At 38.3% G+C, this 26966-nt stretch overlaps 1 protein-coding gene across 6 annotated transcripts in view; it reads left to right on the forward strand.

Annotated features, from left to right (window-relative positions):
• The window catches only part of EPC1 (enhancer of polycomb 1), a 64491-nt gene extending 42916 nt beyond the window's left edge, over positions 1-21575 (forward strand). For 3 of the 6 annotated variants that reach the window (XM_014880378.2, XM_088159721.1, XM_014880372.2), the window contains 14 exons: positions 190-335; positions 421-627; positions 1016-1164; positions 2467-2623; positions 3926-4099; positions 4211-4300; positions 4386-4534; positions 5636-5988; positions 11513-11596; positions 17762-17880; positions 17962-18048; positions 18675-18816; positions 18933-19299; positions 20239-21575. In XM_014880378.2, the coding sequence (XP_014735864.1) occupies positions 190-335; positions 421-627; positions 1016-1164; positions 2467-2623; positions 3926-4099; positions 4211-4300; positions 4386-4534; positions 5636-5988; positions 11513-11596; positions 17762-17880; positions 17962-18048; positions 18675-18816; positions 18933-19299; positions 20239-20311 (2297 nt within the window). In that variant the 3' untranslated portion in view covers positions 20312-21575. The remainder of the gene's footprint in view (positions 1-189; positions 336-420; positions 628-1015; positions 1165-2466; positions 2624-3925; positions 4100-4210; positions 4301-4385; positions 4535-5635; positions 5989-11512; positions 11597-17761; positions 17881-17961; positions 18049-18674; positions 18817-18932; positions 19300-20238) is intronic. The other 3 variants (XM_088159707.1, XM_014880375.2, XM_014880377.2) reach the window with 3 other exon arrangements.
• The last annotated feature ends 5391 nt before the right edge of the window (positions 21576-26966 follow it).

Consider the following 26966-nt stretch of genomic DNA (forward strand, 5'->3'; position numbering starts at 1 on the left):
AATTTTTAACAGGGTAATTTTTTTTCAAGAAAAAACCTCGATGTTTACATCCGTGTTGAAGTAACATTAGTAGTACAACAGTCAAATAATTTTGGTTTTCTCTTGAGAAGTGTTGTGTGAGCTCTAGATGCTATTAGAACAGGACTTTTTTGTGGTAAAACTAACTTTAACTTTCACTGTATCGTTTAGCTTTTAGTTTGGATGCTGAGCAGCCAGATTATGACTTGGATTCGGAAGATGAGATCTTTGTGAATAAGTTGAAGAAAAGAATGGACATCTCTCCTTTGCAATTTGAGGAGATGATAGACAGACTAGAAAAGGGCAGCGGTCAGCAGGTACAATGGTACTTTGAATAAAGAATTTGAAATAAATGCCCTATGTATTACTGTATGAAAGTGACATGCTGGGTTTTACATTTAGCCAGTCAGCCTGCAAGAGGCCAAGCTGTTGCTGAAGGAAGATGATGAATTGATCAGAGAAGTGTATGAGTACTGGATTAAAAAGAGGAAAAATTGTCGAGGTCCTTCACTTATCCCAGCAGTGAAGCAGGAAAAACGAGATGGTTCCAGCACAAATGACCCTTATGTTGCTTTTAGAAGACGAACAGAAAAGATGCAGACACGAAAAGTAAGTATATCAGTGCCTCCCTCAGCTTTTCTTTCTTTTCATTCTCCTTCTTTCAAAAAGTTGCTTGTATAAGGAAACAATTTGCAAAGTACTACAGCATAGTAAAAAATGGAATGTTTTCTTTTTAATTTGCAAGGGCAAAAAACATTAAACAGCTTTAGTCTCACTACTGAATTAAAGTTTATATTCACTTTTTCACTAAATTTACTCTTAAACCTACTTAGGGTGTTGGCAAGCTGTGCATCATTGGTAACATGCACATGCTTCTTTTTGGTTTAGCATGTGACTTGTCTTTTTTTTTTAATATACCTAAATAATTAGAACTTACTTTAATTCAGATTATTTAACTTAAATGATGTGGGACAACACATACTTTGTGTATCTACAGAATCGAAAAAATGATGAAGCTTCTTATGAGAAGATGCTGAAGCTGCGTCGAGACCTGAGTCGTGCAGTAACCATCCTGGAGATGATAAAAAGGAGGGAAAAAAGCAAGAGAGAGTTGCTGCATTTAACACTGGAAATTATGGAAAAGAGGTAGTGTTTATTGAAAATGTGCTGCAGAAAGCTTTGGAAACTTCTTTATATTTGGATTGCTGGAAATATTTGAACAGTGGGAGATTTTTAAAATAAGTTCAGACTGCACATTTACAGGATAGCATGTACATACATGCCTATAAAGCGTTAGGAAGTTGCTTATTATGGGAGGGTTATTGTCATACTAAGCTATATTGTTTTATTATATGTGTAGATACTTTAAATGTATGTATTTACTCTGTACATTATACCAGAAGAGAGATCATAGTTTCAAGAGCAAAGTCTTTTGAAATTGTGTGTTAAGTATGTAGATTAAAGAAATTCCAGCTGTTTTTAAGGCCAGTTTCAATAATTACCATTCTTCTTTGACTTAATGATCTCTTTTCTGTGCTAAAAAAGCTTGATCTAATACCCTCTTGAGGAAAACAAGCATTTCATAAAATATTAAATGTGAGAGTCATATCCAGCTAGTGCTTCTTTTGCCATCCTGTTGATTATCTGTGCAGTGGGCTAAATGCTCTGGAGAGTGTCACTTCACCAGTTGACTGAGGATCACAATTGCAGTGTGGAGTTGTCCTTGAGGTTGCTATTTACAGTCTGAACTTTTCTAGCCTAAGTATCCATGCTTGAAAGCAAATGTTCCAAGGCAGTACCTTAAAACTGCAGAACTGACTTTTTAGTCTAGGTTTTTTGGGAGATGAGCTGAACTGGCTCTACTAGGGCACTTCTTTTAGGCCCTGAGCATTTTCAGTGGAAACGGAGGGGAGAGAAATCATGACTATTTCTCCAGTTGCTTTTCAAAGAAAATAAGCCATTGAATAGAGGAAAGACTCTAGTACCTCCCTCGGAGTAGAGAACTGCACAGCATTTGTAACATGAAACTACATTGAAATGTAATGTTTCATGGATCTACTTATTGAAAATTCTCCTTAACACAAAAGGAGGATTCATTAATAACTCATTGTGCTTCACTGTTCTAAAACTTCCTGAGTGATAAATGTGATAAATTCTTTAAATGGTACCAGTCCCCAAGGAAGGGGGTGGGTAACCCTCTCCTCTTCTTTTCTTTACAGTATTACCTTTAAGATGCTTTACAGAGTAGCTATCCTTTTTTATCTGTCAGCATTATTCATTGCAATGAATTTTCTATGTTATTAGTCTCCTTCTCTGGAATAATACTTTTTGTGCTCCTTGCTGATGTACTGGGTATCCCTTTACCTCTCGTTGCAAGCATAATTTGTTTTTCAAATTTTTACCAGATGGACATTGTATTCCAACAAATAAAATTTATTCTGATTTCAGGTATAATTTGGGTGACTACAGTGGAGAGATCATGTCTGAAGTCATGGCACAGCGACAGCCGCTTAAACCCACCTATGCTATTCCCATCATTCCTGTGACTAACAGCAGTTCTTTTAAACACCAAGAAGCTATGGAACTGAAAGAATATAAAGTGAAAGTAAGTAATGTCAATAACAGAGTTGCTGTTTGTGCTGTGAAGTATACAAAATACACCATTTTAGGATTGGAGGAGGGAGGAAGCTTTTTGGAACTGGCAATAGGGTAGCAAAGCTACAAGTGAAATAAAATGGCTTTATTCTGTTGAAGTTGCAAGGATAACAGCTTTACCAGCATTCCTCAAGACAGAAATAAAGGAAGTACAGACAAACTACAGATAAAAGGACACGTGCAATTTTTTTTATTCAGGACGATGGAAACATTTTTCCTTACTACTGTCCACAAAGTTAGGATGTCCTGAACAAAACTGTATTTATTATCATTATACATTGTACAAAGGTAGAACTAATGATGTGAACGCCAAGTATTATTCTAAGCTATACAGTTAATTTAATATGGAGGGTTGGGATTTGTTTTGTTTCTAAAATATGATCCATTGATAATTCTTCCCCTGCTGTATATCTTTGGTTTCATATTTAAGTAAAATATCAAATAATCTTGATTTAGACAGCTGACAAGTACTTTTCTCCCTGCAGGCTTTAATTTTGTGTCATACAAACCATAGCTACAGTGCGAACAACTGAGCATGTTAAATAGGTCAGGTAACACAGGAAAAATGCTGAGGTATAATTTGAATTTTAAACCAAAGCAATTTGTAACTGAGGAATATCCAGAGGCTGTTCTGAATTTGACAAGGTGGCTTGAACCAGTGAATTCTTCCACTGGTAGTAAAGCATTGTCCTTGTGATTACTAGTGTGTACTTGCTTATCAGTAATATTGGATCCGTGCAGTGTCTTACAGCTTGGAAATTTGGGAAATACTCTTAAACTTGATTTTGCATAATATGGGGAAACATGTTTAATTTTTAGACTTTTGCAAGATTTTAGATATCTTTGAGAAGTCTATTTTTTGCCTTCAGAGCATTGCTTGGTACGTAGTAATACCCTGACACTGCATAAATGGCTGTCAATTAAAAATGCTAGGAAATAAAAAAAGGTGCCTCGTGGAGATCATGATATATATTTTGGTCTCCTTCTCCAAAGTAGTATTGTTACCTTAACTGCTAGTGAGTTACCTAGCACAGATTGAGCAAACACTGGTTGATTCTGTGTTGTCTGTTCAATGTTTCAGTTACTGGAAATGAAATACAGACACTCTGAAATGACTTCATGTTTTACTGTGAGCATGGTAGAGAGATGCGTTCATGTCTTAAGTTTGCTTACACGGGAGTTTACCTAAATTCCTGTTTTAATGTAATTTTCTTCTGCGGGTAATTTTACACTGCTTTTATTTTTCTTGCAGCAAGATAAACCTGATGTTATTAGACCCAAAAGAAAGTACGAGAAGAAGCCAAAAGTCTTACCTTCGTCTGCTGCTGCTCCTCAACAGACAAGTCCTGCTGCACTGCCAGTCTTTAATGCTAAAGATTTGAATCAGTATGATTTTCCAAGCTCAGATGACGAACCCCTTTCCCAGGTATGACCTCTAGTGTTCTGTGCTGCTCTTTGGGAAAGAGCAGAAGTAAAACTCAGGAGTTTTCTAATACATCTCCTCATACACCACTCTCTCCTCATCTCCTCTTTGAAGGTTTTGTCTGGTTCTTCGGAGGCTGAGGAAGAAAATGATCCCGATGGTCCTTTTGCCTTCCGTAGGAAAGCAGGCTGTCAGTACTATGCTGTAAGTAGGATTTCCTTGTGCATTGTAAGACAGAGTGTCGTTGTGTGCAAACATCTTGTGTTTAATTGCTTAAAATTATTTTAAGCCTCATTTAGACCAACCTGGCAACTGGCCGTGGAGTAGCCCTAAGGAGGGAAGATTAGGAGATGTGCGTTACAGATACTGCTTAACCACCCTCACTGTACCCCAGAGGTGTATTGGGTTTGCACGAAGACGGGTTGGCCGTGGTGGAAGGTAAGTGCTGTGTAATTGTTGCTGGTTTTTAAAAATAAACCAGTAAGATGCAAAGAAGAACAAAGTCTAAAAAAACCCGAAAACCAAAAAATAATAAAATGGAGACATCACAGGAAGATTAGCTGGCTAATGTCTCCAGTTTTGTTTTGTGCTAGTGGAAGCTGTTTTAGTAATGTTTTCTTAAATTGTTCTAGGGGGGTTTTATTGCTTGCATTCCCATTTTTTGACATGAAGATGCATGTATATCTTCAGTTGTGGTTGGTTTGTTTTTAAATTATTTGCATAGTTATCCTCAAATAGTAGCATTTCAAAATAGCAAAAATTGTATTTTGCAAAAAATACTTTTCAGAGTTTAGACAATATTTGGTGATTTTGAGAGAGATGCTTAGAAATTACAATAACTTAAATTTCAAAACATAGTGAAAAATATCAAATTACTTATTTCAGGCATTTTATTCTAAGAATCTTTACTGAGAACAGTTTATAAATGTTTGGTGTATACGTATGTGATGTGTTTAAGAAAACAGTACATTAGTATTTTTATTAAAAGTAAGGATGTGACTTGCCTTTCAAATTTATGATTAGCTCCTCTTCACATATTAGTAAGCCATCTTGCTTAGTGAGAACTAGATCTGATGGCTCTTACTGGGATTTTTGCAAGGGGATTTGGAAGTTAATGTGTGGCATCCCTACTGCTTTGGAATGGTTGTAGGTATAGTCAGTATATATGGGAGTAAGGCTTTGAAAATGAAATTACTTTAGGAGGACATATGAATCACTTTTTACTTAAGCAGTGTTATTCTCTTGGTCTTTTTGTTTTGTTTTAATTCTGTGTTGCTGAAGTGTCTTAATATATGACATTGTACCTCAGCTCTACTTCAGACAGTGGAACCTAGAATATATTTAAGTGTACTGCTTACTGAGAAATAATAGATGGTCGTGCATCATGTCATTGGAGTGTGTATGTGTGTGTTGGCTTGTTCTAGAACACTTTTGTGTAACTTTTTTTATCCCTTTGCCGTCCACAAGCGCACCTGTCAAACTGACTCTCTTGGTATTCTCTTGCTGGTGTTTAATTGTGCTTTGTTCTCCTGGTTTTAGGGTGCTACTAGACAGAGCGCATTCGGACTACGATAATGCATTTCATCATCTGGACTTGGAAAGGTTTTCCTCATCGCAACACTCTTCAATCAGTCAATTTGCCAATACCTCAGAAACAAATACCTCGGACAAATCTTTCTCAAAAGACCTCAGTCAGATACTAGTCAATATCAAATCATGTAGATGGCGGCATTTTAGGCCTCGGACACCATCCCTACATGACAGTGACAATGATGAACTCTCCTGTAGGAAATTGTACAGGGGTTTAAATCGAACAGGCACAGCACAACCCGGGACCCAGACATGCAGTACCTCTATACAAAGTAAAAGTAGCAGTGGTTCAGCACATATTGGTATGTTTACTTTAACAAACTTGCTTCTAGAAATTTTGAAGTTACGTCAGAAAATCCAGAATATCTTTAGGTCACCCATACTTTACATTGTGGTCTGTTTTGATGGCAACAGCCCATCTTCAAGTGTATCTTTTTTTTTTTTTTTTTGCTACATTGAATTTACTTGCATTTATTGCTAAGAGTAGTGTACTGCATCTGAGATTTATACAAATGCTACAGTGGTATGTAATTACAATTTCAAAAATATAAAAGTTGAAAAAACAGTATTGTGTAGGGTTTAAGTTGACTGAATATTTGGATTTTTTGAAATTAAAAATACATTAATTGAAATGTTGATATAAATATTATGTACCAATTTTTTCTAGTACAAAGTGTGGCAGTGATGGGAAATGTTTAGGTAAAATGTTTGCATTTAAAATCCCAGCATGCCATGAATTCTTATTGGAACTTAAATGAACTTAAATGCCATTTCCCAGACAAGAAGCAACCAGCCCATCCTCACTGATGCATCTGCTTGTGCTTAGCAAAACTCTTGGACTAATCACCTCTGCATCTTGTCAGCAAGTGGCAGATTACATCTTATAGAACCTAATTACAGATTTGAGGATCTGACTGAAAAAATGTGATGTGGTAGTGGTTTTTAATTGGAACACTATTGGATAGCATCACTCTTGCTTCTCACTGGAAGACTGGTATTTACATGGTTGAAATGAAACTTACCAACTCATCAAAATTCATGAGTCATTTACTGTAAATGTCATCTTTTTATAGGTTAAAGTAGCATAATTTTTTATAGAAAAAAGAACTTAAAATGTTCACCAAGGTTTTGTAAGGAGTCTCTAGAATCATATCTTCCTTGCCATTTTGAATTATGGCTTTGGAAATCAATCAGAAAACCTGGATAATGTAGGAGAGTGGTGAGCAGAGATGCATATACCTAATAAACTAAGCAAGTTGTGGGTTGTTTTGGTGATTTGCTTTAAAGACTGTTATGCTGGTATCAGATAACTTTAATCTTCTGTTTGCCACTGTATTATGTGCCTTCCCTCCTGTATCATGTTTCGAGTTTTTTTCTGAAAATTCTTCCTCCTTGCATTTGTAGAGTTAGTGAGCAGCTTTGTTTGCTGCTTTATTTCATGCTTCCTCTTTGTACTGTCCTAGAGTAGGTCCTTGCCCCCATGCCCTCTTCTTTTTTCATGGTTCTTGCGGGAAATGTACTAGGGATGAAACTGATGGTTCTTCTGGTTTGTGATCTTAGTGTGGCTTTTGGTGTTTAAATTCTGCTTTTTCACTGGTTCAGATCAGTAAACCAAGCCCAGAACTGAATGAGGGCATTCTCTGCCTGGTGGCCAGGCTGAACTCTGAGAAATGGTAGCCAGATGAGTTTGAAAACAAAACTGTGTGTTGGATAGACTGTAAACACACTGCAAAGTATTAGAGGGCAGTGCTTTACATTTGAAAATCATGTAGAAATTGAATAATTGGCTGATTGAGTTTAAAGCTCATGTCTGTGTATGTGTCTGTATAAATAAACACATGCACATCCTTCTAAAGTGTGTTTTCCCTGAAATACATGGTAAGGATATTTATCTACGTAATTTAGGAAAATAGTGCAATTATTTATGTTGATGAGTTCCATAGAAGGTTTTAATTGTATGGTTCTATATTGAAGCCTGTGGGAAAGTAATACATACCAGTGTAAGTACCTGGTATATTACATTCATTTGTGCTTGGAATTCTGTGGAGATGATTTAGTATCTGTAAAAAATATTTAAGTATTCCAAGCTTTTCAAAATACTAATGTGGGGTTTAGTTTCATAATTTTGCTGGGATGTGATACAGAAATTAAATGTTCAATAAAAAGATACAGGTGTCTGAATTCATAGATACACTTTAAATTGGTTACCAGAGTTTTTGGATAGTCATTTGTTATTAACATAACCAGATTGTATGCATATAATTATGTATAATCTTAATTGTGAGTCTTATGGCATTGGAGTGTGTATGACTCTGTGTGTAGTGCTGATCACCTGTTCAGGTGTGGGTGTTTGTAAGGAGCACAGTCTGCTCCATCTTGGTTCCAGTGTGGTTTTAGTGAGGTTTTTTCCCATTTTCTAAAAGGATTCTGTGAGATACATTGTCTGTACAGATCACAGGGGTGTTCGCATGTCTCATGTGTGAGTCTGACTTCTTCAAAGGTGCCTGTCAGTGGGGGCTGCAGCTGCTGAGTTCTGTCTTTGTTCTTTCTGTAGCAAATACTGTAAAGAACCTCAGGTGTCTAACAGATGTACTGACGTTTTTGTAGTAGTAACTATTACAACAGCTTAATAACCCTGTAGGGTTTCCCTGTTCTTTTTTCTTAGTTGTTTTTAGAGTGGGAGTTTGTTGTGGGTGTAGATATTTTAGGTTTGTTTCTCTTTGCCTTTTAGGTTTTTGAAGTGGCAATTGGTCTTTTGTCAGAAAATACTTAATAATACATTTATATTTTTAAAGTCATGTTACCCTTTCACTGTTACTGTGAGTTGTGGTCAAACGGTATTGCTTACTTTCAAGATGTTCATCCTGGGATTCTGTAGTGACCAGCAGAGGTGGTCATGTTGCCATGTTTGTGTGCCATCACATGGGGCTTTTTTTGTTTCCCTGCTAAGAAAGTCTTGAGCGTTTTCTCTTTTCCATGATGCAGACATGCTGCTAACATGGAACAACTATTGTGGAAAATGTTTTTCTTGGGTCTGTTATATATGGCCAGCAGGGCCATGAAGTTGACATGGTATCTCAGGTCTTCTGTTAATGAGAGGATATGTTACAAAAGCTGTGCTGTAACATACCATTCTCTGGCTGCAGGGAGCATTGATTTTCATCCTGAAAATCAGAGTAAGGTTTCCCCAGAGCTGTGCATTTTATAAATAATTTGAAGTGCCTTTGATCCTGAAGAAATGCAGTTTATTCTGATTCTAACTTTGAGTGCTCAATATTGAAGATCTGTGGGAAGTTGTTGCATTGAGATTTTGTTAGTAAATAGAGAAGGAGTGTCTTAAAATCCCTTACAAGTTACCTGAACGCTTGTGGTGTGCTGTAGACTGGACTTTGGCAGCAGGAGCGAGTGGCCAAGTAGCATCAGTTGTGTAGAGGGTGGTTCCTTCTATTCTTACTGAAGGATTGTGAAAACGTATCCTTTGCCCTCTTGCAAGAAGAGCTGATTAAAGGTCTTAACACATGTTATTCAGAACACCACTAAAAAGGAAGGAAGAACATTAAAGCATTATTTTTGTGGAGAACTAACTTGTTCAGCAGCGGAATTACTTTAGTAAAGGATTCTGTATTGCTGGCAATGTCAGGTTTCTCAGTCACAATCTTTGGAGATGGAGATGGAGTGTTTGTGTCACTTGTTGATGGATTTGATTCTGCCAAGCAGTAGCAGTCTTTGACCTGCATCACCTTAAAGACTGTGCTCTCTTCTGGAGGCTTTCTATTAAATATGTTGCACTCACGTCTTCGAATGCTTAGATCTTGTAAACAAAAATTAGAGACACTTAAAGCTGCACACATGTGTCATTCCATTTCATCCTTGTGTTTAGGAAGCAGAGCAGAGATACCTATCACTAGTGAGATATTAGAGCACTGATTCCCAGGCTCTACTAAGAGCAGGTAACAGTCTTGTATTCTGTCCCTTTCTGCCTTCATTGCCCAGCAGCTGGTTCACTTTGAAAACAGTATGTAAAAGCTGGCAGGGCTAAAGAGGCTTGCAGTTAACTGTAGCCTGCTCAACTGAGCTGAGAAATCACTCTTTGAGAAGAAGCCTTACTGAAAATTGTTAAGTTTTGTGTTTGGGATTGTAGACATTATATGAAAAGCTGTGGGTATCCAGAATATAATCAAATGCCTTGCATGTTCTTGTAAACGAGACATTTAGGTGATGTGATGCAAATTGTGCATTGATGTTCAGTAACTTCTACTGTGGGAATTCAATAGAAATAACATTTTCCCCAGTAAACTTGCACGTGCTTTTTTTTGGACCTCTTAATCTGCTTTTTAAAAGCAATTTTGCATGCTTAAGAATCTAGCCAGGGTAGTGAGCTGTGCTTCCGTTTCCCAAATATGTAATGTTGGTTGATGGATCAGTACTTGTTCAGCCTGGAAAAGAGATGGCTTTGGGGTAACCTAGTTGGGATCTTCCAGTATCTGAAAGGAGCCTACAAGATGGAGAGGGCATGTAGTGACAGGACAGGGGGGAATTGATTAAAACAGAATAGGTTTAGATGAAAAGAAATTCTTTGGAAGAAATTAGGAAGAAATTTTTTACTGTGAGGATGGTGTGGTACTGGCACATGTTGCCCAGAGAAGTTGTGGAAGCCCCATCCCTGGAAATGTTCAAGGCCAGGCTGGATGGGGCTTTGAACCTGCTCTAGGGGAAGGTGCCCTTCCCCATGGCACGAGGTTTGGAACTAGGTGATCTTTAAGGTCCCTTCCAGCCCAAACCACTCTGTGATTCTGTACTGTTTTTTCATGTTGTTATTAAGGTGTTATACCTGACGCCAGATTTTAGACAACCTTTTCCTGGAAACCAACAGGAGGAAGTTCCTTAATCCTTGTGGCAATTCCTTGTAGCAATGTAGAAGGATTTGTCCATGGCTTTCATGCCATCACTGGCTGTGCTTAAATTTTTTATTTTTTTTTAATGCTTCTATCTGTAATATTCTCAACACTACTCTGTTTTGCTGTTTTTGCTTTTTTGAAATGCTTCTTTGATATTACAGGATAAACTTGGTGATGAGAAGTACTGAAATTTGTAATGGCCACTTCCTAGCATTGGAATTTAATAGTCTTGGCCTATCTGTGGCTGAGCTGTTGAGATCCTAGTTGAAAAGCAATGGCCTAGAGAGCAACAGATGTTTATAGCTCATCCTAAACTTAGTTGAAGGAGGAAATACTAAAAGGAAAAGCTTCTTTAGTCTGGGAAATGACTGTGGATGGGAGAAGTCGGTACTTTTTAAAACACCTGAATACTTGAAGAGAATTCAAGACTTCTTAGTCTTCCTAGATTTTTCTCATTCAGTTTCAATTCAGTTGGAGTAAAACTTTGCTCCAAAGTGGAGGATTTCTGGGCTTGTGGAACTGTTACACTTTGCATCCCATGCAAGGACTGTCGCATTTGTAGCTGCACAGTAAACTGTGTGTGCCCTAACTGCCATGTGACATTTTGGTGGAAACTCATTTTTAGAATAATGGGCAGACAAATAAAAGTGCATAGGAGGTTTTCTAGCTTTCATTCAATGGCCAGCAAAAAATCCTTATTAATTATTTTTTGTCTGTCTTCTGCTATCAAGTAGGGAGTGCATCTATAGACCTTATATCTATTTAGTTTATAATCTCTATAGTTCTTATGTTAGGAGTTTCACACTTAAGTTCTGTTGTGCTGAAATAAAAAGCTATTGTAATAATAATCAAGGGTATAATGATGCGTGTTCTCATAGTATGTAATAATACCATGTTTAAGTAAAACCAATCTTGAACTTCTTTTCAGAAAGTGAAACATCTTTGGGCCTGGTGCATGAAATACTAAATCACACTGATGGCTCTAAGTCTCCCCAATCTTCTGAATTCACTGGTGAGAACTTGCTATATAGTAGAAAATCTTTAACCAGGCAGTGTAAGCCAGATAAATCTCTATCTTATGAGAGATGTTATAAATGTGGTGTTCTGGATTTAGCACTGAGATTGACGTTTGCTTTGCATGCACTTTGGCATTAGTAACTACTAACTACAGCAGGGATGTGATGCTCTAATATATTTCCCTTAAGAAGACATTGTAACATGACAGACAATCTTTCCACGCACTTCAACAGTCCTGAAGCTTATTGAATTTTTGAACAAGTTTGGAAGCTTTAGTGAAGCGAACTTTCTTCTATTACCTGATCAAAACTGCCTTTTTAGTTTTTATCACCTCCACTGAAAGGATCACAGAGTCTAGTACTCCATAAATGGATTAGAGAAGTTCTTTGGACCTAATGTAGTCTTAATGTTTCAGTTTTCCCACTGAAATATCATTTCTACTCTTGCGAACATACTTAACTTGTTATAGAACAGCTTTTAACCTACTGTAATTTAAGTATCTAATTCCTAAGATGGTTAACAGGACTGAAACCATTATCAAAAGGTTTAATTATGCTGTTTGAGTCTTTCAGTATTAAAAGTTTTTAAAACTTTATTAGAGAAAAAGTGTACTTACCTAGGTCATTGTGTTTACTCCACAAAGCGTGCTCAGTTTGCCTGGCAGATCTAGTGAGCATCTTCCATTCTGGAAATGGAAAGGAATGCCAGTAGAGGGACCAGGAGCTTACACATGGATTTTCTGCATATGCTCCCTGAGTTTTTTTTTAGGAAACAGGTTATTGTGGTCAACTTTTAAAAAGCCTATTTTCCTGCTTGAGGGAAGAAGAGTAACAAGTGAGTGTCTCACAGTAAAACTTGCAGCAATAGTCAGGAGGGGAAGCTGTGGCTGTTTATGAACAGATGGGTCTTTGTACGATACAGACTGCTGCCAGCCACTCCACACACACTCACTTGTCACTGGTTTTGGCCACTGCTGGGAAGGACTTGATTTTTCAGGGAAGCTGAATGTAAGCTACAGCATTGTAAGGCTAGTACATGTTAAATTCTGGGGTGCAATCAGTGAGCACTGTTAGAATATTTATATTGCAGTATAAAACTGCTGCAAACTATGGGTCTCTGAAAAGTCCATCGACAGTATCATTGCTGCTCTGTGCTCCAAAAAGCAATACCTGTTGAATATCACCATCCCATAGCATTTGGTAATGTAAATGGTCATGTAAACAGAATCATGCAGTTGAAAAATGATAATCAATGGCTTAATTTGAAAAAAATAGGTATGTAATTATCCCAAAGAGTACAAATACTCATATAAGTGATTATAGGAAAACACATTCATAGTGCAGTGTGCAATAGCTCCGTTTTTAATAAAACAAGATTTGTAGTTGTCACTAAGAAGAATACTGAGCAATCATTTATCCTGTCAGTCAGTGTCAGTAATACACAGGGTTTCGTTCCCTGTACTCATAGCTGAAAACTCCTGAAGTTTTTTCTTCTATCTTCCATTCCTTTTTGCAGTCTGTAAGCCAGAAAACATTTCCTTGCTGCCAAAGTATAGCACGAATACAGTTGCAGAGTATTTGTGTGTGTGTGTGTTGTCCCAAGCTGTTAAACGAACAGGATAACAGCATAACTTCATGTACTGACTTCAAATCTGAAGGTTGTCTCAACTGAAATGTTACCACGTGATACAAGTGCTGCAAAAATACAAGAAGCTTTTGTATAGTCAAGTCTTGGTAAAGAGCTGCCCATCTTCTGATAACCATCTTGAGATGTGAATAACTTCAGGCAAAGTTGTGCTTAAAGGTTCCTCGTGTTCCTCATGTCTAAGGTTAGAAAAGGAGTTGGGCTAGATTAACTTAAGAGTCAAGTGACTTGCATAAATTGTTGAAAGTGTCTTGGAAAGTATGTTGATGTTTTGTGGCAAGATACAGCTGTTAGCTGTGAAAGACAGTTGAGATATTCTGAAATGGTAATATTCTTGCTTATTGTGTATTAGTAGTGGTAGTTGAGATTTCCCCCTTTACCCATCACTGTAAAGGGTAGTGATTCTGTGTAGTGAATGAAACTGGGTGTTTTGTCATTGTTTAATTTGGTAAATCCTGTACTATGAAATAGTCATTACTGTGTGATGGAACTGTGACCGCTGAGGTCTGAGCATGCTGAGAAAAGTCTGTAAGCACTGCATCCTTGTTTGGGCTGCTGAAGCAAGGTCCTGTCTTAAAATCTCGTGTCATTTTAACCGTTGAGTGTTACGTTTTGTCCCTTTTTTAAACGTCAGACTGTTGTTTGGCTTTCTGTTGCTTTACTAATGTTACTTAAAGCCTTGAAGATCTCCAGTAATGTCAGCAATCTGTAACTTTGTGTAGTATTGTGTAGCAGCGTTACCAGAAATGTGGTTACTGATTTAAGTGTTAAGAAAAGGTCTGGGCGTGCTGCTTGCCTGCTCATTTTTTCCAGGCAGATAAAGAGCAGTGTATGACAAAAAGAGAATGACATTCATTTTTGCTATTTCTTCTACATGTACCATTTTTCTTTGACATACATGAAAGGTTTTCAGCTGTGTCCTTTCTCTTTTTCATAACAAAAATGAGAAGAAAGGATGAAATATTTGAAAGAAGGTTTTTAGGGACATTCAGTGGTTTGTTCTTTTTTAGATGAACTGATGTTAGCAAGATGCTGAGTTTGGCACCCATCCAGTTGCATGAATGCTACATGGCAGGCAAGCAGAAGGTACTCTCTGCAAGCCACAATAACACATTAATAGCAGCTACGTTTTTATGGAGCAACACATTCTGTTTGAATTAATTCTTTAAGAAAAAGACAGCTGAACTTAGATTTGTTCTTCAAGAAGCTCAGGATTGTGTCTGCAGATGTAGAGGCAGTCAGTACACTTGTGACTTCACTGTGCTGAGCATATATGTGATTTCCCCAATTCCAGTCACAGTTGGGTGCCACGGGAAATTAATATTTAAGGTTAAATAGGTGAAAGTACTTTCATGTAAAGTACACACAAATGAGGTGTTACATGTTTAGGAATGGCAGTTTTCAGAAGCAACTTATATCTCACAATCAATATGCTTCTTTTTTCAACTGAAACGTAGTGTAGACTTTAGTCTGAGAGCAGGAAGGGAAGAAACCCACTGGTAGTGTTTACAAAATACACGATGGCATTTAGCTGAAGAGGAATAAAATAATGCTGCCCTAGTTTGCATGTCTTCAGAAGAAAGTTTGGTTTGGATAGTTCACAGTAGTAGTAATGTTCTCATTAAAACCTTCAAGGTAGTGAAGGTAGTTCTTTAGCATGGAGAGGGAAGACCTAGCTCATGTAATAGCAATCTATAGCCTGTTCTGGGACATTAGCATCTCTATCTATGGAATGGAAAAGGAATATCAATCAGATTATTTTAGGAGGCTGTAGCTTGCAGCAGCCCTTTCTGAGCAGTATTGCCTTTCTAACCTGGATGCAACTGATTCAGAATTTCACAGTAAACCCCTGATAGTGTTGTAAATAGTATTTTGAAATGTTTCTTAGGCTTTTAATAAGGGAAGCAGCAAAAACATTGCTGAGTGTTTAACCTAAACTGAAAAAACCTGAAATTAGTTGTTCTTGAGTGTATTGTCCAGGTAGTACTTTTAAAAGTGGAGGAGGAGCAATTGGAATATAGATGAGAGTAATGGTGGTAGTGGGGTTCTGTCACTTGTTTCCTTTGACAGCTCTACAACTTTCCAGAGTGATGAGAAGCATACAGCTCCAAGGGTCCCAAGCTGCTTAAAAAGAAATGAACTGATGAACAATTTCAAAAATACAGCTTTTCTAAATGTCACTTCTGGAAAGAAGAGAGAGCACTTTCAGCCATTATTTAGCATAGGCTTTCCTAAACAAACACAGCTCATTTCCATAAGCTTCATTTGCTGCTGTTGCAAAAGAAAGCAGTATTTTGGAGGTGGTTAAGCCAACATAGGTTTACCTGCTGCGTTTGCCTCAGCTGTTTTGTAGCTAGAATCTTAAATATACTTAGGACTTGAAATCTGAAATGAACTACTAATTTCACTTAAATAGGCACAAATAAGGTGATTATGATGGTGGAAGTTTTAATCGTAGTCAAAGATGGTACAACATAGCCTTTTTTGCCTTTTCTTCTTTGTCATTCTGTGTGTTGTCTTTATTTACACCACTTAAGCAATCTGTTAAGAAGCAATACATTTACATTGCTATACTGTAGAATAAAATACCTTGCTTATAGAATCCTCTGGGTTGGAAGGGACAACAGGACACTGAGATAAATCATATTATAAGTAAATAAATGGAACCTTCAGTATCATTGGCACTATGTTGGCTAAATGTATATTGATCCTAAATTTTAGCGTTTAAAAAAAAAAATTATGTATCTCTCAGTACCAGAACAGTATATCTGTTTTCCTCCCTCTGTTACTGCTGCTCAGCTTTCTACCTGTTAATCTTTGTGTGCTAAAGCTTTCTTGCTCTAACTTGTGTTGGATGTCAGCTTAAAAAAAATCTAAAGGAGTTGTAAATTTTATTTCTTATATAAACAGTCATCTCCTCGAGTATTTGGTGAATGAATTGTAATTTGTTTGGTTTGGGTTTTTTCAGTAAGTGAGGTTATGAGTGAGGTTACTAGTTTTAAGCTATTCCCCTAGGAATAATTTTTAGATCTTGCAGTGATACTTAACTGTAGAAATATTTGGAAGTAATTTGTTGCTTGTGGCATTATGAATAAGTGCTACATCCTTACTTGCTCAAAGATGTTACTTATGAAGAAAGTAACAGCTGAGTAAAAGTTTATAGCTTCAAGTGTTCAAATAGGAAAGCGCTGGTAATAATTTCAGTGCAATTTCTAATACGTACTAGAAGTAGTTTGAACAATATTTGAACACCAAAAAAAGACAAATACACCAGGAAAATGCATGCTCAGCAGTGTTTGCTCTGACGTTTCCAAATATTGCAGTCATTTATACTGACTTGTTATTCAAGTTTATACATTGGTCTTCAGAATCCTGTTCTATCCAGAAGCAGGATATTATTATGGTTTTGATGCAAATGTGTTTTCTTCAGGCAAGCAGGCCTGAAGGAGTAGATTAACAAAAGATTCTTAAAAAATTCGCTTTGTGAACAGGATTTAAGTGTGGTAGTGATTTGTTGCCAAGCAGTAGTGAACTTTCCCAAAAGTGTGACTTCCAGTGCATACTTGAAGTAAGAGTACTATTTACAGCACATATTTGGGAACACTTGTACAATCTCAATATAAAGTTGAAGTAAAATCTGAAAGATGTATCCTTTGCAAGGACATTCACACTCTAATCTTGATTCAGTTCGTAAATTGAAAACTGAGACTTCATTTTGTTTTGGAAACGTAAACTAAAACAAAAAATGCTTGCACTGAAGTTAGTCAATCAAATAGTGATTCTGCTGCACCATTGGGCATCCCATTGTCAATCTGTACAAATAATGCTTCATCAGTTTTATACCTGTGGGTTAAATGGATAAAATTCTGCCTGACTTGCGATGCACTGACTGCTGAGTCACCTTTCAAAGATGTTTGAGAGAAGGATACAGTTCTGTGAAATTTGCTATTGATGGAGTTACTTGTACATTTGTAGTTACAAACAAAAAAGGTACTGTACAGCAATAGCCTGCACAGTTTGTGAGCGTGCCCAACTTAATGTTTTCAATTGAAACATAAATCTTAGTTGTAGGCCCTTCCTGCCTTCTGAATGCTGTCAATGAGGGGTCCATTGCCATTGCAGAGTTTGGCATATGAACCTATTTCACTAATAATGCAGATACTGTAGTTTCACAAGGTAAAAACAGTGATGCCATTTCTACCTAATCATTCTTTTAAATCTGTTTTTAAAGTGTTTTTGGTGGGGTTGATTTTGGTTTCTTTGTCCCCATCTTCTAGTATCTTGAGTTGAATTCAGTTAAAGCCTGTATACTAAACAAACAAAAAGAGGTGGTGTCATTTGGACAAAAATTTCTAGGAGAATGTCAGATCTTTTGATGTAAAGTTGTATTAAGGCTCTTAGGAACTTCTCTAGTAATTTTCGGGGGGGGGAGGTTAGGTTTATAAAGTAAATGCATTTATATACACAATTCCTACATATTTTGATATAGTATTTTCTTGTTTTATATTTTGTTCAGCATTTACAGCCGAACAATACCAGCAACATCAACAGCAACTGGCACTAATGCAGAAACAGCAGCTTGCACAAATTCATCAACAGCAAGCAAATAGTAATTCCTCTGCCAACACATCACAGGTGAGGGATTTGTCTGTGCTATGATTTATCCCTCATTGTTTCCCACCAGGGTTCATCTCTAATTGTCAACTGTTGCCATAGAACCTTGAAACTAACCAACAGGAAAGTGGCTTTCGCCTGAATCTACATCATAGCCATTCTGTAAAGTGTTTAGAAGGGACACTGCAGGTGAGTGTGGCAGGCGTTGCCTCTGCTCCCTCTTAACAAAAAAAAAAAAGGGTCAGTCAATTAATTTCAAAGCCTTAGAAATATGAATTGCAGAAATCTCCAGCCATGTCATTATCCTCTTATCATTGGGGGATTTTCAGAGCAGAATTTTAGTCAATTAAAGTTAACTCATACATATCCTCCATACAGCTGTGAAAGTATCTAATACTCATAAATGTGTAGGGAGATCACAGTGGTGATGGACACGTTAGAAGGTTCAGAATTCGTTTGTAATCTGAACCTCCAAGTCTCTGAATTGGGTTTGAAGTTTCATGAGAACAGGTTGATCTGTGAAACAGTGTTGTTACACAACTTCAGAAGTCAACTTCTTTGTGTTTAAATAGTTGTGGGGAATATCGTCTTGGCTGTTCTAACAGAGCTAAAAGTGCATGGTAAACCAAAAAATCACAGTTGAGATTTTAACTAGCTTTACCAAATGCTGATGATTTGTTCTGAGAGAATGACTGGTCCACAGTTGTGATGTATTGATGTTTGTTTTACTAGGTTTTGTGTAGCTTTAAAATGGGGAGAGTACTGACAGTTTGGAAGCACTAATCACATATATTTGCCACCATTGTTATTTTTAGGGTTTTGTTTCCAAGACACTGGATTCTGTTAGTGCTCAATTTGCTGCTTCAGCTTTGGTTACATCAGAACAGCTGATGGGATTCAAAATGAAGGATGATGTGGTGCTTGGAATTGGGGTGAATGGCATTCTTCAGGCCTCAGGTATGCAACTGTTTGACAGAATTTGATTGCATCTTGATTTTTGCAGTGAAGATATATCTGTTTGGACTTGAGTGTTTTCTGAAAAATGACCTTACCAATTTATTTTTCTGTTGCAGGAGTGTACAAGGGCTTACACCTCAGTAGTACTACACCTACAGCACTTGTCCATACAAGTTCATCATCAACAGCAGGTTCAGCCTTGTTACAGCCTTCAAGTATAACACAGACTTCAAGTTCCCACAGTGCACTGAGTCACCAAGTAACTGCTGCCAATTCTGCAACAACTCAGGTTCTGATTGGGAACAACATTCGATTAACTGTACCCTCATCAGTTGCCACTGTAAACTCTATTACCACGCTCAATGCACGGCATATACCTAGGACTTTAAGTGCTGTTCCATCATCTGCCTTAAAGCTGGCTGCAGCAACAAATTGTCAGGTGCCCAAGGTTCCAGCTTCATCCTCTGTGGATGCAGTACCAAGGTAGGGGTTTTAGATCTGCTTATGTTTTCCCAGTATTAGATATCTGGCTTTAAATTAATGTGCGTATTGGTGGTAAAAAAGGGATACTTGAGGAGGAATCCAAGAATAGGCAGACTTCTACACTGATAAGTTTTTCAGGCTGTTCTGCTAGTCACCAGCTGAAAAATAAAGTTTACCTCGAAAGAGAAATTTATGATATTACAGTACTGTGGCAAATAAAAATCTCCACTGTTGAGTTGAGCTGTTGATTCATATGTTCTGTGTGAAGGCTGAACTACTCTAAAGTTAAATATAAGTCTGTCCTTTAAAAGTAAGCCTGCCAGGAATGAGCATAGGATAGAACTGGTCCAGCTATGCTCAAAGGTGTTCCTGTGATTTGAATACTGCAGAAAACTTCCGATGATGTATTAAATTTTTTGTATTTCAAAATTTGAGAAAAGTGTCCCATTCTTTAGCTATAAAGAAGCATTTTCATTTCTAAATTTCTGGTTTTAATTTCTAGTTTTAAGTGCCATTGATTTAGGATATTTGGCTCAAAGATGAATTTAAAGAGGTTAAACAAACGTCTTAAACACAGTTCAGTGTTTCCTTAGATAATTTGAGATTTTGTAACTTGTGACTTCATTGGGAACTTTTTTTATTGCATGTCTTTTATTACTTCATTGAATCTTTTGATCCTTAGACCTTTTTTGGTTTCCTGCATGACATGGTGGTTTATGGGTAGGTTTTACAGCACAGCAAATGTTCACAGTCATCATTGCTGGGAATTAAGTGCACAGCAAATAGGGAAATGAGAGTTCTTGTCTAAGCCTTTTTGTGTTCTGGTGTAAAACTTTACTGCATTTGAACAGCTCTCCAGTAGTGTAGGGCAGTTGTTTGTGGAAGAGTTTTTGCTGTCTTTTTCCAGTCTTGTTAATTGTTTTATTGTTATTTCAACAGGGAAAACCATGAAACGGAGAAGCCAGCACTGAACAATATAGCGGACAATACAGTAGCAATGGAGGTGACGTAGTTTCCGTAGGAGTGGGACTGCAGCCTTGGGAACTTGTTTAGGTGCTATGCATCAGTAGCATTTTGAATGCAAGGGATGATGGAATGCCGCACATTGCGTTTCCATGGCAGCTGTGGGGACTTGACAGCAATGCACATCTCTCATGCTTTGGTTTTCCTTTTCTTACTGTTAATAGGAAAGAATCAACATCTGTAAATTAACAATACAGCAATTATCTGTACAGTACTGCATATTTGTAATACCCTTGTATATATGTTACTTGAATACAAAACTGTTCATTTGTGATGCTTTGCACTTGGGGTGGGGGGAGGGAGGGAAACAAACTGCAACAAAGTAAGAGTGTGAGATGTGAGATTGTATAGAGATGAAAAAGTGTCATCACATCATGTGCATGGTGCGGAACCTGCTGTTTTATCTATTTATTGTGCCGTGTTTACAGTTTTTTGTACACTGTACCTTCATTGGTTCCTGTGCTGTAGTAAATGTGTTAGGTAGCTGTGGACTCCTTGGTATTTTGTAAATGGTATAACATAACTTGGTTCCCCTCTGGGTCCCTGAGTTTTCTGTGTATCATGTGAAAAATGGTGACATACATACAGAATTTTTTTAAAAAGGCATCAGTTTAAAAATGGGGAATGTATTAATGGGGATCTTCCTGTTTGAGTATCGTGAGATAAGTAACAAGCTAATAATGAAGTCTGAATTCTCCCATCCTAGCTTGTCCGCAGGCATGTGGGCAGTTTCTGGTACTTAAAGCACTAAGGTTATGTTGCTGCTCCCCTCGTTAGTCCCATTTCCCTGCACACCAAAAAGTGTTAGTATGCAAATGGAGTCCTTACAACTGGAGTTTTATGTTGTCTTGCCCTTTTTGAAGACATTGTATTTTTTTATTGTATTACTGTTTTTAAGACTTCATTCTTTACTTGTTCTTAAGAAAAAGGATATAAGGGAGAAGAATGCAGTAATTGCTGTACGTGTATCATCATTCCAGTTTCTAAAACAGCCAGCTTTTTTCCTTTTAAGATTCTCCAGAAGGCTGCAAGGCCAGAACCACAACTATCGGGTGCCTTCCTTTGGAAATATTTGACTTCTCTTCTGTGAAGAGAATGGTACTTAACAGACTACTATTAGTGCTTTGTCAGTACCGAAGTCTGAATGCCCACTCCGATGGCATACATTATCCTTAAGGTTTTTAATCCCACCTGGAAAAATTGTGACAGAACTCTCACAAAATAAACCCAGGGCATTACATGTTGACAAAAAACTGTGGTTGTGGTTTTTTAATTTCAATTTCTGTAATCATTCTTGATTTTATCCTAAGGATTTGATCCTTTGAGGTAGCCATCCTTACAATTTAGAGAAGAAGTCATGGTTTTATGATGATAGCTGTCAAGGCTTTTACCTATGATAAATCTAAAGACAGTAGAAAAATACTTAATTCTCTTGATTCTTTTATAGAAACTGTCAAGGGTTTCTAACACAAGTGAGAAGGCAGTTACTTGTAACACTTTTTTCCAGGTTGTCTGTTCACAAATGGAAATGTAATTTCCACAGTATAAGGAAATGCCTATTTTATGTGTGTGTCCTATCAGCTACAGAAAAGTTGAAATTTTCTGATAAAGAGAGAGCATCTCATCCTTGTGTTTTGGCTTACATGTCCTCCTGAGATTGCAGTTTCACACAGTTACTTCACAACAGCTGGTTTGAAAGTTAGATACTGAGTATGAAGCACTAAGACACAGTGCCTGAATGTTGTTTCTGACACTGTCCTGCCTCCAGTCCCTCTGGTCTTTTTTTCACACTGTGCTCAGTCAGTGGCCTGTTGTATGAGGGGGTGCTGGTGGTCCACTGCCTGTGTCATGGGTATGGAATGTTCAAAGGAAGTGCCTTGTCTTCTGCAGGAGATGAACATGTGGGAGAAGTGAACGATGAATTAATTGTGTCATCTTTGTTTCAAGCAAAGAGCCCATTAAAATCATGCTAATGCTTGATCCAAAAAGGGTGTGGTTAGAGGTTGTTAGCCCTAGACCATCACTAATACTTCTCAGTGATTAAAGACCCAGATTAAGACCTAAACCAGAACTCTTCTGTATCTGTTTAGAAATGGTTTGCTTGCAATTCCTTTTATTTCCTTACAGCCCTTTTGTTGTATTGGAAAATGAGATTTGTCTTTTCGTCTTGTCTCTTCCATTTAAAACAGAAGTTGCTGCTCTTGTTTGTAGTGTGACCATGCAGCTGAAGGAAGTAAAATTATATTGGACAGGACTTTGCTGGAAGGAACTGTAAGGTGAAGGGCAGTGCCACTGAGTTCCAGATTACTAGTCTTACCTAGTGATTAGTTGCTGTTATCTTTGGAAAATTGAGATTAAGGATGTGGCTGCCATCTGGGTGGCTCTTTATTGCATTGCTGAGAAGATAAGAAAATAAAGTAACAGAAGTTTCCAAACCTAGGAAAAGTGGACTGCCACATAGCAAAAACCCTGCAGACATTAAAAAATGAGCTAATGACTAACGGTGGCAGAAATGTCTAATGTGCCTGAAATTGTAATGGCTGGATAAACTGGACTGTTCTAAATGTGTTCGTTTCCTGAAGGCGTAACCTGTGAGGTGCCACCAGGTGGAGGTAAACAAATGGCAGAGTGAACGACTGGAGAAGTGAATTTCAGACATACAGGTTCTCCATAGGGTATGGTTTAATACAGGTTTGTTTGCCCTTACAGAAATCCCACTATATACTAGCAGTAGGGGATGAAGGATTGCTGCTGCAGGAACAGGGTGAGTGGGAGTGGGTGGATAAGCCCAGCTAAAACTGTAACTACTGTCCTTTACTTGAGAGATAAGTGAGCCCAAACTGATGAAAATGGTGCAGATTAAAATTGTGTGCTTTGGGATACTGCTGGTTGCATTTTCACCGAGTATTTTATGTTAACATTTTCTACCTATTTGCATGCATGGCTCACTGTGGGGGTAGTCAGAACTTCACCAGTGTTTTCCATGAGTGGGTCCTGAGGGATGAGTGTGCCAGACTTACTGGCATTTAACTAGGACTAATACGGTTTGTTTTCATAGAGAAGGTAGTCAAAATAGGAGTGCTACTTTTTTTCAAAGGTTCCCAACAAATACGTTAAAAATCCACAGAAGGGAAGAGAGAGTTAGAATCTATTTATTAGGGAACTAATTTAGAGTAACTAATTTCTTCAGCAGTAATGGGAGAGAGCTTGGACTGACAAGGGAGTAGTGACTGCACTGCTTGATCCGTGAGAGGGACGAGGCAAGGAAGAGAAGCCAGCCCACGGTTGTTCTGGGAGATTGCTCTACACTGTCACAGATAAAGGGAGTTATTTTAGAGTAAGTACTAAGCTTCAGTAATCTACAGGAACGAGGCTCTAGGATAAGAATGTCCTAAGCAATTAGTGAGTGAGGCCTGTTAGTGCTGATCCAGGTCACAGAGTTCAATTCTGCAAAAAAATTAATTACGGAATAGCCGTGCTGCTGAAAGTGCTGCAGCAATGCAGGAGAGCAGCTCTGCCTTAGCCTGTTAAAGCTGTCCCAAGGCTCAGTGGGAAGGGGAGGGGAAGGTTTGCTCCTGGCAGGATCCTGCCTGTCCCCTCCTGAGCTGGGGCTGTGAGCTCTGCCTGTGGTGTTCCCCAGCGCGCAGCAGCCAGGCGGGCCCAGCCTGAGCCTCGCCATTAGGTGGTGGTCTAGAACAACGAGAAGAAAATGCTGATTGAGATGTTTAGAGCAGCGCTAGGAACTTGGCTGCAACTCTTCAGTGTAATGGGAGCTATTTTTTCAATAGGGATTAGGGAAAGCAAATATTTTAGCATTAACCTTTTTTCCCCCATTTTGAATTATTAGTGAAGTGTGCTGTATCCTTGTATGCATAGTCTCCTGATACATGCAACATCAAAACCACCCATATTCTAAGTTCTGTTAAAACTTTATAGTCTTCTCTTGTTCTGTTTTAACATATCTGATGGAAAAATTACACCCTGAAGACGCTGAAAGAGAGTGTAATGCTTTCCCAATGTAGATATCTGTCAGATCTGGGATTATTATGGTGGTCAGGGATACTAGGAGAAATTTCCATTCCAGTTTATAAATTGTGTGTTAATCCAAATCCAGGTATGGCTTAGAACTGGTGTTTAGGATGTAGTAGTAATGGGCAAGTTGTGAAGAAGCTAAAAATCATAGAAGTGGTACTGTGATGAAACTACCAAAGCTTTATGTTGCTGATTTATAACTAGTTTGGGTTTTTTTTTTTTTCCTGCTGCTTAGTATAAACACTTTCAAATACTTGGATAGAAAAGTCATCCCTCCTAATCACATACCACTGATTTGTGACTTTCTGCCAGTAATTACAGGCAAGCAGTCTCCAATCTCGCTGGAGCCTGATTACAGCCATTTTTTAAGAAGACATGTCCTCAAGTCTAGACTGAGTGCAGAGGAGAATGGTGCTTTCCTTACCTTTTTGGAACTGTGACTGCAGAGGTTTTTGTGGGCTGTAGTTGCTCACCTTGTGGAGCCTGTGCTGTCAGTAGCTGAAGAGCACTGTCAGTGTTGCAGGACTTGCAGCTGTTACTGATTTTCCACTAAAGGGCTGCAATGATTTACCATGGGTAGACACACATTCTTTTTCTCTAGGTTCCACTGTGATTCCCATTTTCCCAGTGTCTGTTCAAGCAGTTCAGTCCTGTGTATTCAGTCCTACTCAGTGCTAGCAGGCCTTCACTGATGACAGTGCTGGACAGTAAACACAAATAATTATTTTAGTACCATTTAGCCAGAGATGATGCTCAGTGTGCCAGGTGTTAATTTTAAATCCCTCTCTCACTTTGTTAGACCCTGCTGTAAAAGCAGCTCAGGTTTTTTTATGGCAGAGTTGTCAGTGCTGTGACCAGCGTATTTTGGGTTCAGTAAAAGACAGGTTTGATGAGACATGTGAGATATTCACAACAATCCTTTCTTCAATGCTGTTATCTCAGATCCTCAGGGATTATCAGCCACTGGCATTGATACAGATAAAATCCTTTTCACTGCAGTCTGTAGCCTTCCTATCCTTTCCTCTGTGGTTTTCCTATGCATTGCCAGGGTAAATCAGTCCACAGTTTTCAGAAATACTTGTCTAGTTGACGTTTTCATGCTAGTTTGAAGCAGGAACTGAAGGCAGAAAAAACAGTTAGTAGGGGTGAGCATCATCCATGTGCTGATGCTCTGGTACAAAGCTGCTGTTAATGTCTGTTGCTTCTGGGAGATGGTACTTTAGGGATGTCCCAATAATTCTTACACTACTTGGGTTTTAGGAAGCTCTAATTTTCCATATAATATGTTTTTTGTAAAAATTCTTACAAAAAAAAACTCATAATGATGCAATAAAGTATCAAAAGCCCATAAATCCTTTTGGAAGTGCTGGACCCAAAACTAAAAAAGCGCATTTTACTTACTCCTAGTAAGGAAAGCAGTAGATTAAAAGCCTGTGGCTAAAACAGACCTTAACCACTGATTTTACAAATTCTTTACAGGTCAGGTGTTAGTGTAGAGAAAATCACTAATATATCAAGATTTTGGCATCCCTTCTGACATTAAACTGTAACTAACTTGATACTCAGGCACTGTGAGCACTCTGTTCTTGTGGGTACCTTCTCAGCATTCTTGAGGCACTTCCTCGAGACAGTGGCTGTCTTTAGCCTCAGAGACATGGAGGGGCAGCAGTAACAATATGTACAAATAATACAGAAGAAACTTCCACTGAATCCAGTCTTAGACAATGTTCCCATTTTCTTATTGCTTCCCAGAGAGTTACAGACTAATCCTGCTGTACCCAGTTTGCCTGCCAGGCCAGCAGACAGAAACTGCCTTCAGGTTCCTGAAATGCCCACAGCACACTCTGTACTGAATGTTGTGGTTTAACCCTCTCAGGCACCTCAGCCCACACAGCCACTCACTGGCTCACCCCTCATGGTGGGATGAGGGCGAGAACTGGAAAAGTAAAAGGGAGAAAACTCTTGGGTCAAGGTAAAGACAATTTAACAGGCACAACAAAAGCTGCACACCCAAGCAAGGGAAAGTAAACCCAGGAATTCGTTCACCACTTCCCCATGGGCCAGCCAGCCATCTCCAGGACAGCAGGGCATCATCATAGCTAACAGTGACTTGGGAAGACAAACACCATCACTCAGAATGTTTTCCCTTCTTCCCCCTGCTTTGTACACTGAGCATGACATGGTATGGCCTGGAATATCCCTTGGGTCAGGAGGGGTCAGCTGTCCCAGCTGTGTCCCCTCCCAGCTCCTCCTGTACCCCCAGCCTTCTCCCTGGTGAGACACTGAGAGAAGCAGAAAAGGCCTTGACACTGTGTAAGCTGCACTCAGCAATAACAGAAACATCCCTTGTTATCAACACTGTTCTCAGCACAAAGCTGAAACACAGCCCTGGGCTGGATACTTGAAGAAAATTATCTCTACCCCAGCCAAAACCAGCACATTGAGACTCTAAAAGTTTCGTAGTGTGTCTTTGAGTGATCCATTTGTTTCTCTCAGGAATAGTACAAATAGTGTGTGTCTGATTACTCATGGTCAGCTTTAAGATTAAAGTAGTTGTTGCTTAGAATTTTAGGCTTGAAAAATGGAACCGATGCTGACCACGGAAAGCAGCA

This window comes from Sturnus vulgaris, chromosome 1, assembly GCF_052056855.1.
Source record: "Sturnus vulgaris isolate bStuVul1 chromosome 1, bStuVul1.hap1, whole genome shotgun sequence".
In the NCBI taxonomy this organism is placed as follows: domain Eukaryota; kingdom Metazoa; phylum Chordata; class Aves; order Passeriformes; family Sturnidae; genus Sturnus; species Sturnus vulgaris.